General features: G+C 52.2%; 1 protein-coding gene across 3 annotated transcripts in view; it reads right to left on the bottom strand.

Moving 5' to 3' along the window:
- Positions 1–1526: 1526 nt before the first annotated feature.
- DFNB31 (deafness, autosomal recessive 31) overlaps positions 1527–11591 on the bottom strand; it is a 131586-nt gene continuing 121521 nt past the window's right edge. For 2 of the 3 annotated variants that reach the window (XM_006890715.1, XM_006890713.1), the window contains 5 exons: positions 7529–7600; positions 5406–5943; positions 2687–2868; positions 1863–1985; positions 1527–1709 (listed from right to left, as the gene is read on the bottom strand). In XM_006890715.1, coding sequence (XP_006890777.1) covers positions 1527–1709; positions 1863–1985; positions 2687–2868; positions 5406–5943; positions 7529–7600 — 1098 coding nt within the window. The remainder of the gene's footprint in view (positions 1710–1862; positions 1986–2686; positions 2869–5405; positions 5944–7528; positions 7601–11591) is intronic. The other variant, XM_006890714.1, reaches the window with a different exon arrangement.

Below are 11591 nucleotides of genomic sequence, written 5' to 3'. Positions count from 1 at the left end.
CCAGGGCCTGGCATCGATGTCTTAGATCAGTTCACCACCACCACCACCCTTCCCACCACCATATGCTTTTGTTTCTAACAACCTACACCTTCAGAGGGCGATGGAACAGCTTTGTTTCCTCAGGGACACAGTATAACTCCTCCCTCCTCAAGTTTTGTGCTAAGTGGTGACAGGTAATTAATACTCCAGGTGCCTCCCCCCCAAGCAGCCCAAAGCGCCCTCTGCAGGACGTGGCCTGAAGTCTTTCCCTGGCCCAAATTCCTCCTCTTTCCTGTCCCGCGTCCCTTGTGTGATTTCAGAAGCCAGCTGCCAAGGATCCAATCAAAAATATTTTTAAAAAATCTTTAAAGGGAGCTCAGGTGGCCTAGTGGCAAAAAGCTGCACTGCAATCCCAGAGGCGTGCAGTTCAAATCTACCAGATGCTCTGCTGGAGAAGGAGAGGCAATCTCCTCCTGTACCGGTCAGATCTGATGGTGCACGCACGCGCGCGCGCGCACACACACACACACACACAAAATAATAAAATTTAAAAAAAAAATTAAAAGAGAAAAAAATGTTTTGGCCCAGTATTTACCTGTGCAAGTATTGTGTGCACATCCTTAAGTTTTCCCCTCAAAACTTCAAGTTAGTTGTTCCAAGATGTGGGTGTAACTCCGGAGTCCTTGGGTGCCCACTGAGCACCCCAGACTGAGTGTGGGGGCCTGAGTAGAGGATGGTGATATGTGACACTCTGCGTGTCTCCATCCGTCCTACCTCTCTTAGTACCCCGAATTGTCAGGCCCATCCCACAAGCAACACCCTAGCCACAAAGGAGGCCGACCCCTAACCTTGTTCAGATTTCTTTATTGAAAAATTAAAGTCGTAAGCTCTGTATATAAATACACTGACGCTGCGACACTGCTGGTCACCGGCAAGGCCTCTGGGACAGGCTGAGGGTTTCTGGGTTGGGGAGGGATAGGGCTTGGAGGTTTCCAGGGTGAAGAGGGAAATAAATAATAAATATTATGGGCGAATATGAGGAGCCAGAATGGGGGGTGTGAATGGGGAGGTGCTTGATGCTTTGTTGTGGCACTAAAGGTCTTGCAAGGTGCTCCCCTCAGCTGGGGGCTGAGTCCACGAATTCTCACTGTGACCTCACTCCAAAGGCTCAGGTGTCCAGAGCGGACTGAGTCCCAGCTAGTGAGGGGAGCAGGGGGGTCGCCACCATCCAGCCCAAACAGGCCCTGGCAGGCTCCCCTGGACATGCTGAGACACAGCCCTCTGCCCTTCACTTCTCATAACCCACACGTGGACTGAGAGCCTACAGTATACCCGGTGTGGCACAAGATCCTGACCTGGCCTTCTGTTTGCCCCACCCAGCCCTCTCCTCCCCTGGTCTGGTCCAGTGGGCCGTGGTGGAGTGGAGGGATGACTTCCTGCTGCCCTGGCTGTGCAGCCCCTCATGGAGCCTGCCAGTGTCGGGAGGAAGGAGGGACCAGGGCCAAGGGCTGGGCAGTAGTGGAGGCCCTTGGGCAGGGCCTCAGCCTCTAGAGCATCACATTGAACTCGGTGACCAGAAAGTCAATGTAGTCGCGCTCCTTGGTCTTGAAGGCCTCGGCAATGATGCGGGCAGCCTCCCGGTGCTCCTTGCCCCGAAGTGTCAGGCCGTTCACTTCCAGGATCACGTGGCCCACCTTGAGCTGCCCACAGTTGTGGGCCGAGCCGCCTCTCTGCAGGGGCGAGACACAGAGCACATGGCTGACGAGGGACAGGCCCACCTGGCCTCAACTCACCTGGGAGTCAGGCCATGTCACCTCCAGGGGTTCTGGCGATGCTGAGTGAGAGTCTCAGGGTTATGGTAAAGCCAGACCCACAGGACACACCTGAATCGTGACAATCCTCGGCAGAGGCTGGCGGGTGTTGGCGCCACCCTCGATGGCGATGCCCAGGGTGGCCGCACTCTTCTTCACACGGACTAGAGTGGACGTAGGCTCCAGGAGTCCAGGCTGTGGGCGTGAGGAGAAGGCCATGGTGAGGCTATGCTGGCACACAAGCTAGACCACAGACCTGGGTGGGGCCATGGCACACCACCGGGTCAACAGGGCCTGGACACCAGTCCCACGAGGCTGAGAGCCTAGAGCATGCCAGGCCGGGAGTCCTGAGCTCTATGGCATTAGGATCTGCCATGTCCACTTCCAACTCATGGACTCCACAGACCAGTTGCTCTGTCCCATAGGGTTTTATAGGCTACAATCTTGATATGAGCAGATAACCCAGTCTTTGTCCCTCAAAGTCTCTGTATAGATTTGAACTTCCATCCTTTCGGTTAGTGGCTCAGTGTTGACCCATCTTCCTCCCAGGGCTCCTCATCTTAATCTTTACAATAAAAACCCCTAAGGCTTGGGAAGTTAAGGGGCTTCCCTTAGCTGGCTGGGTGATGCCAAAAACATTTCAGCCAGCACATCACTCAAAAATGGAAGGAACCTTAAAGGTTACCAAGCCAATCTCTCAGTTACCCAGGGTTAGTGGCAAACTGGGACTTAAACAGGACCTTCTGACTCCTAATCCAGTGTCCTTCTCAGGACTTTAATACCTCCAGTGATGTGATCTCCTCTGGTGGTCACAGGCCAAACTGAATGAAACCTGTTTGCTTCACCTCCTTGTTCCTGGCCTCTAGGTCACCCCCACTCCCCACCCCGTGGCTCACCGGCTTGGCGGCTCCCTCTGTGGTCCTCTCGTTCCGAGGCAGGTCCTTGCTGCTTCTGCTTTTGGTGGAGGCCGTCTGTTTGCCTCGGCCAGGTACCCTGGCCTCTGCCTCGCCAGCATCTACCCCGCTGTCCTCGCTCAGGGTCTGTCCACTGTCAGACAGCTGAGAGAGTGTGGAGGCTGCTGGGGTGGGGGATAGGAGGAGAAGAACAAGGGTTTACACAGCTGGGTCAAACAGGGCTTCCTGGAGGAGGTGACAGCTGAGATTGGAAGGCTGGGGGAGGGGGACAGGAAAGAAGCTCACAGACAGAGACATGGGGACAGTGAAGGAAGTTTCCTCCCCCTTGCCTTTCCAATTGGCTGCCCGGAGGCTGACCACCTAGTCCTCAACCATTGGCATACTGTTTAAAACAGAAGTCTGACATCAAATCCAGCCTGTGTGAGTGGTTTAAACTCATGCTGTGTGTTCAATTCTCATAACACTGCCAAGTTTTAATGATGAACCTGCACATTCAAATTTTATTTCATATAAACATTATATTTCTAAGCTTCTAAAAAAAATCATAAAATATCTGACAACTCTGGCTTGAATCTGTGCCTGAACCCCCCACTGAAGAGGTAGGTGGGTTAAGAATAAGCACTCAGGCTTCCTCAAAAAAGCTGAACATAGAGAAATTCCATATGACCCAGCAATACCACTGCTTGGAATATACCCTAAGAAAATGAGAACTGAAGCACAAAAGGAGACTTGTACACCAATGTTCACAGCAGCGTTATTCACCATCAAAAGAACATGGAAACAGCCCAGATGTCCAACCACAATTGAATGGATTAAGAAATTATGGTGTATTCACACAATGGAATACTATGCAACACGCAGAAGCAATAGATTTGTAAATTAATATCTAACTTGAGAGGGATTAGAGAGCATTATGCTGAGGGTACTAACTCAGTCCCATAAAGAAAAATACTGTATACAATCATTATTGTAGAATGAGGATCCAAGGAGGATGGAAGCAGAGGGGTGAGGATTTGCAGGAGGGTAGGGGGACTTAATCATGGGATTACACAATTTGATGAGGGGGGGAGAGTGAGAGAAATAGTAAGGAATTAGTGTGAAAAAAATGTATTTGTACTTTGTAAATAAGCTAGCATAAAAAATAATTTTAAAAAACCCCAAAACAACAAGAAGCATGTAGGCAGGTCAGGTTTGAATCCCGGCTTTCCACTGACGAGCGGTGCAGCCCTGGGCTAGCTGCACACCCTCTCCGAGCCTGTGTTTGCTTCTGACCTTCTCCTAGGACAGGAGCAATGGTGCCTATTCAAGGGCTTACACTAAAGAAGGATAGATATGACATACAGAGTGAAATAACTGAGAGCACAGAGCTGAACTGTCAAGCCCCACGATTATTCCTCGTGCCTCAGTTTTTTTCATCTCTAAAATGGGAATGATAAACTACCAGTTTCCTAGGGCTGTTAAAAGCAAGGTGAGCAAGGTGAATGTCAGTACTTGGCTAATAACTACTAGTCTCACAGGGCTGCTGGGAGGATTCACTTAGTTAATAGTAAAGGCAGGGCCCCTAGAACAGTACCTGGCACACAGCAAGTGTTACACAGCTCTTATTATCATGCGTGGATTTGGCTGGGAGCCCTAACTAGAGGTGATGAGTACATGATAGCACTGGTTTCTCTTACCACATCCTGCCTCCTCTCACTGGGCTGCTGAACGTGAGGACCCTGCATTCTGGCTTTGGTCAGAAGCCTGGTCTGCCCACTACTGTCACTCAGCATCTGCTGACCTTTCCTGGCTGCTGGGAGACACCCCTCCCTGCCTAGTGTTTTAGCCACAAGATGGCAGCAGAACTCAAGCAAATGTAATCAACTGGTGGTCCACAGCTGCTGCAGGGCTCAGGCTTCCAGGGAGTGGAATGTCTGCTCTGTTGCCCCACCTCCTCAGCTGGAGTTCCATGGGAAAATCTGGGGCCGCAGCCTCTAGTGGGCTTCACCAGGTTTTAACAAAGTCAACCCTGCAGCCAGACCTCGCAGCCCATTTCAGGAGACTTGCCAAGGACCTACACCAAAAACCAAGCCCATGGCTGGCAAGTCAGTTCTCACTCAAAGTATAATCTCCATCCGGTTTCCAAGGCTGCCCATCTTTATGAACAGAGGCTGGCCCTTTTCCACCTGTGGAAACACCAACTTTCTGTAGGAGCCCAACACACCACCAGTGACTGCCAAGAGCCAAGGATGGCAATTTTGGTATCTACATAGTCTACATAGTGTCAGGCCGTGGAAGCAGAGCCGACAGAAGCCACCTCATCATCAGTGTTGCGGGGTGACTTCAGGGTGGTCAGGGCAGCAGGAGCTGGAGGAGGAGCCCCAACCCTCCTAGCCACACTGCCGGCGAGTAGCTGTGACGGCCTTTTATCACGGGAAAGTAAGACTTCGACGGGATAGCGGCTTATCCCAGCCACATAGCTGGTAAACCATAGAGTCACATTCAAACTTGTCTCTGCATCAAAATCCACCTTAATAGGGACTCAGGACCTGTTTCCCTGGACACTCTGATCCCTGAACCAGAAGGTCCTTCAGTGAGCACATAATCTATCTCTCCCTATGCGCCATGCAGAAGTCAGACGGAGCAAGACAGTAGGAACCTGTCCAAGATGACACAGCCTGGGCCTGAGCCCAGGCCTGACCCGCATCCACTGGACACTTACTGCGCGTCTGGGGCAGTGCCCTCACTTCGTTCACGTCCGGCTCGCTGTCAGGGCGGTGCACCTCCACCATGACAAAGTGCTGGTTCGTGCCTGTCTGGTCTGGGTGGCTGGAAGGTGAAGGGGGCAGAAGGCAGCCTCCAGCCATGGTGGCCTCTGCAGGGGGACTTTTCAGGTGTGGAGGTGACTGGACCCGAGGGAAGGGGCCGATGGGGTGCTGGTTGACCAAGGCCAGATGCGTGTCCAGTGGTCTCTTGGTGCTGGGGTTGGCAGGGGAGACAGAGGCATAGATGGGGGAGGGGGGTGAGTCCTGTGTGGAGGAAAGCCCGGGGGTGGGCGAAGTGCCCACCGGCGGGCTACGGTTCCTGGAAGCTGAGAAGATGATGCCCGAGTGGGACGATTCAGTGGACACGGGCTGGAGGTCCTCCCTTGCTGGCTTCCTCGGCTGGGCCATCGAGCGGTCACGGCTTTGGGCCAGAGGTGGTGAGGGAGCTGGTGGCTTGAAGCTTGTCAACCCCTTCGAAGTGGACTTGACGTCATCCTGCCAAAAGACCCAAGGAGAGTAGAAAGAGTCAGAACCCATCGCAGCTGGGAGAGGGGCGGTCGGAGCCGCCGCGTGGAGCCAGGCCCGGCTGGAATTGTGTCCCGACGCCGGTGGCTCGTGATCATGCCGCTCTGAATAATGCAGTGCCCCAGTGGAAAACTGCGCCCCAGCATCTCAGCAGCTGATAAGCGTCAGGATCCCGGCACATGTCTCTGGGGACAGCATCAGTCCCTTTGGGAATCGAAGTTCTTGGCATCGGACAGGGCTTGTCACAAGGAACAATTAGAGGCAGGGTGGAGGGGATGGGGAGATGGCATTTCTCTAGCTTTTCTTTTTCTCTTGATGGAAAGTATACACTGCCAAAAACACACCATTTCAACAGCTTCTCCCTGTACCACTGGGTGGCACTGATTACACCGGGTAAGCTGTGCTCTCATTCTCGCTGTCCTCCTTGACTGACTCGGCCACCATCATCTGCATCTCACTTCCCCCTAAGCTTCTGCCCACCTTTGAAGCAAATCGTCAATTTGCTCTCACACAGAGATGGCTTTCCTTTTAGGGGAGGTGGATGTGACTGAATTAGAGTAGGCAAGGATGATCAGGAGGAAGTGACAAGGAGACTGGCCCTGGGGACAGGCCTGTCACCTGTCTGAGTTCACTCTGGGGTGACGGGATGCTTTTAGAATAGAGGTGGGAATTAGAGGTGCAGTAAGGGTAACCCATTAGCAAAGGCCTTCCCCCCAACATGTGCTGGGTGAATGATGCTGGGTTATTATTCCCCTCTGTCTATGCCAACAAGAGAGCTCTGGTGGCCTAGTAGGTAACATGCTGCCAACCCAAAGGCAAGTGGTTTGAATCCACTAGCTGCCCTGAGGGAGAAAGATGGGCAGTCTCTTCTTGTGAAATTTACAGTCTGAAAATCTGCCGGAGGGTCAGCTATGAATCAGTTTTGACTCAGTGGCAATGACTTACTTGGGTCTATGTCAACACCCAACCCTTACAGAGCACAGACCATGCTTCAGACACACTCCTTGGCACGTACATATGTACAGGGTAGATATGCTATGATCATTCCTGTTTTATAGAAAGAGAAACTAAGCCACAGAGAGGTTAAGAGGCTTGCCCAGAGTCAGAGTATATGGCAGAGGTAGGAGGAAACCCTGGCAGTCTGCCTCCAGAGTCTGTGCTGTTCAAGACACAATCACAAAGTAACTGCTGTGTGCACATGAGCCTAAGGCACATTTAGATTCTATCTCCGGCCCAGTCATAGGCCTCGCCAGGGGTTCTCTCCACACGCTCCCTGTTCTAGCATTTGCTACGACGCTGTTCAGATGACAAGATGACAAAGCAAAGGAAGCACCAACTCAGCAAACAGACCAGGAGGACAGCCTGACGGCTTCACCTCAGTGCACCGGGATCCAGCTGAGCCCAGCCAGCTGGGGGAGCCAGAGCTGACATGCTTGTGCACAGGACCTAGGAGCTCGGAGGAGGGGTCTGTGCCTCCCACAGAAAGAAGCCTGTGCCCAGGGTCCCGGGCAGACTCTGCAGGATACCACTGAGCCAGACAATGAGAGGGTCTTACCAGGGAGACATCTGGGAGGGTGTTGACACCGCCCTGAACAGCCTCGCCAGTCTCCTCCAGGTCCAGAGTGTTCTGGAATAGGTGAAGAAAGTAAGGTGAATAGTTATTAAACAAAAAGGGGGAAACGAGTTGCTCTCAAGGCCACTAAATCTGTGGGGCCTGTGGCCCCTTCATGTAGTTTCTGTGACTCCTGGTATGTCCTACTCTGCTGGAATCCACTTCACGTGTTCCAATGACTGCCGATCCCTGCCTGACATCTTGACTTGTATTTGAGTTCTCTGGATCACTTTGAGGCCTCCCCTGAACTAGCTGGTAATGCTATGGGTTGTCTCCAGGCTGGACTGGGAATGCCTGGAGCTCAGCCCAGAGCAGTGCGCACACCGCCTCCAAACCCAAGACTTCTCTCTGCAGCCCCAGCTAACAGAATCCTGTGAAGGCGTGAAAAGGCAAGACAAAGCTGGAAATGGATCCTGAAAGTCTCTCCCTTTTATTTTAACAGCTTTAATCCTGAATGTGTGGTTTAAGGTTTTAATGCACATGATTTTGCAAAAATCCATCCCCTCCTTCCTTTCTCAACTCAGTGGTCATAGCCTAATGTGCTCTCAAGTGACAGAGGCTGAAGGGAAGCTCTGGGGACACGGACGGCGCATGACAACCTTAGCTACAAGTGGAGGTGCGTGGCAGGCATTGCATTCTGTGGCACAAATTCAACTAACTGCCTCTGAACACAAAGGAGTCAAAACGAGTTTGCGATAATCAAATGCAGAAGAGAAAAATATACACAAGTGCATGCTGTGTATTTATGTTTACGTGTGCCCAGTCAGTCCACCCCTCTTAGTTCCTAGCTCATTCCTGGTGACTTGGAACTCACTTGTTCATAGCTGACTCTAGTGAGTTTTCAGAGGCTGCAAAGTGCAAAGAGAAGACTGTCCATCTTTCTCCCGTCAAGTAGCTGGTGGATTCAAACCACATGCCTTTGAGTTGACAACACAAATACTTTTAAGTCCATTCCTGGGCGCTGGGGGTGGGGTGGCAAATGGTTAAGTGTTTTGCTGCTAACATTTAAGATATATTGGTGTCAACTCACCAGGATGTACCTCCAGAAGAAAATCCTGGCAATCTATGTCCAAAAAACTTCAGCCACTAAAAACCCTATGAAGGACAGTTCTACTCTGATTACACGGGGGTCACTCAACAGCAATGCCATCTGGGTGGCTAAGCAGAGCCCCTTTCAGAGCCGGGCTGTCTTTTCTCTCCACCCTCTGAACCCACTATGACAGTGAGCTTCTGCCAACAATACCTGGCTCAAGTTCCAAGTACAGCGCTCAATACTGAGCAGGTGCGGAAGATCCCGACTGACAAAGCACAGAGGACACAGGTGTGGTGAAATACTGCCAAATACTGCCCTTGCCTCTGGGTGGCTCAGAGATTAGTGGAGTTCACTGATGAGGAAGCAAACAAGAGGACACTGTGCGGAAAGGGCACGGAATGGGGAAGCAGGTACCTGTAGATGCCAAGGGGTAAGTGTGTGAATGCAGCCAGGGGTATCAGGGAAGGCTTCCAGGAGGAGAGGGACGTCTAAAGCTGAGTTGTGTGGGCGACGCAGGCAAAGTAAGTAGATGGATGTTTCAGACTGAGGGGAAAAGTGTGTGTAAAGCAGGATGGAGATAGAGGATGCTCACAAATCTTCAGGCAGAGGAGAACAGGAGCTACTTAGACTTAAGCCTGAGGACAGAAGGTTGCCGTGGAGATGTGCTCCTGTTTTCCTTCTATGAAGAGTCCCTTTGCTCATTCCCTCTCCAGCGCCTGGAACACTAGACATGCCAAGGCCTTCTCATTGCTGTTCCCTATGTCTGGCACCATCCTCCCCTCTGCTGTCCACAATGCTTGGTGCATTTCCTCACCTCCTTCAAGGCCCCTCCAACATCACCTTCCTAGTGAGGTCTACTCTGACCACCCCACATAAAATTACAACCCTTCCCTGCTTCCCCATTAATATTGGTCACTGCTCTCCATACAGCAGCTGGGAGGCAATCCTTAAAACCTAAGTCTGCTAACACCGCTCCCCAGCTAACAAACCTTTAGTGACTTTCCATTTTACTTGGTGGAAATTCCAAATTCACTCCTCATGCCTATGTGATGGCTCACTCCTGCCTCCGGGCCTTTGCACTTGTTGCTCTGTCTGCATCCGCTGACTCACTACCTCTCTTCACTTAGCTCTGACTCAGGTGGCCCCTTCCCCCAGCAGCCCTGTCTCAACAGCACTGCTCTAGTCCCTGGCCCCGCTGTTTCCTTCAGCACAGTTTTTATCTGGTGTTACACCACTATTTGTTGATTGTCTGTCTTTCCCACCAGAATATAAAACATACAAAAGCAGGCCATGTGGTCCCCAATTCCATTCCTAACGCTCAGAGTAGCAGCTGCTTGATAATACTGATTAAATAAATTAATAAACGCATGAATGAATCGACGGATGAATCAATTAATCAATTTCCCACTCTGGCTGTCATGGAGGAGAGGCTCGAGGAAGCAGGGAGCTAGGCGAGGCGGCTACTGTGGCCTCTGTGGGGAGATGTGCTGTCACGGTGGCTGGGATGTGGATAAGAGCAGCGGCAGGGGTGGGAAGTGCTATTACTCCCCACTCCCGAAGGTGGAGGGGGCTGTGGGGTGACTATACTCTGACCCCCATTTGGAATGGTCTCCTTGTCAAGTCTGGAGCATCCTGGGATGTACAAACACCAGCCATGGGCATCTACCAACCACCATATGCCTGGCCCTCACTCCCAGAGCCCTTCCTTGTCCCCATGACGCTGCTGGGACAGTTGCTCCATTTCACAGGTGAGGCTCAAGCTTACACACCTGCGTCTTGCCTCGCAGGAGGACGCTGCTGATGGCCTGACTCCTGGGACAGTGGGGAGACGCTCGGAAGGATGAAGGGGCAGTGCAGGGTCTCTTTCTCACTAACTGATTAAGAGCGGTGTCACCTCTGGTTTGCCACTCCGTCACATACGCCTGAGGGATGGTAAATCACGCCACTTATCTGAGCCTCGTCTTTCCTCATCTGTAAAATGGGAGGTGACACGAGTCCCTGTCTCACGTGGTTGATGGGGTGAGGTGCTGTGCTAACACCTATAGAGTAGTCAGAACAAGGGCTGGCACAACCTACAAGGGAAGGTGACATCGGAAACCTGGGTTGTTGCTATTACTGTTATGTGTGGTGGAGCTGACTTCTACTCACGCGACCCTCTGAACAACAGATCCGCCCCTTGCCCTTTCCTGCACTGTCCTCACTGTCTCTACGTGTTAAAGCCCATGTTACAGTCACTGTGTCGCTCCATCTCGTTAAGGGTCTTCTCTTTCTCTGACTCTGGGGGACCCTGCATATCTACCCAAAGCAACTGAATAGTGTAAAGGTGGCCTGGCCTGTAAGGACCCTCTGAGGGAAAGAAAACAGGAGCCCTCATCCAAAATCACAAGCATCCCACTGCTCCCTGAACCTTGCTCACCTGGGTGACACCAACAAAGGAGCGTGACAGGGAGATGCAGAAGACATGCCATGACCTTCTGAGGCAGGACGGTCACAGCCCAGTACCCTCCGGAGTCAGAGGCCTTAGAGGTACAAGCAGCATCAACTCTCTGTCTCCAGTAGGTGACCGTGGGGAGGCTGAGGTGAGGCTCAGCCAGCGGATCACAGAGGGGCCAGGAGGCGGGATTCTGTAGCAGGATTTCTGGCCGTTACTGTAGAGTAACGGCTCTACATGTTACCAGGCAGCCAGGACTTTAGACGGAAGCCCGGTCAAGAATACAAAAACACAGGGGTCACAGTGTCCCCAACAGTTAGCAGAGGGCCATGCACACCGCAGCTGCTCACAGACTCTTGCTCAGGGTCACTGTTGAGGGGGTGCCGGAGTGTGACAACACAACCATGCCTCTGCTGTGCGTGGTGGGTAGAAGGGGTGACTGATACACGACACGGACTCGCACGTGCCAGCCTCTGTGCCAAGTGCTGGCCTTATGTGAATGACCTCATTCGAGACCCCTAGCAACCCCATGGTTCAGTTAC

Source organism: Elephantulus edwardii, unplaced genomic scaffold (assembly GCF_000299155.1).
Source record: "Elephantulus edwardii isolate Elephantulus edwardi_28Jun2011 unplaced genomic scaffold, EleEdw1.0 scaffold00092, whole genome shotgun sequence".
NCBI lineage: Eukaryota > Metazoa > Chordata > Mammalia > Macroscelidea > Macroscelididae > Elephantulus > Elephantulus edwardii.
The sequence above is the reverse complement of the archived record's forward strand: the minus strand, read 5'-3'. Positions and strand labels throughout refer to the sequence as shown.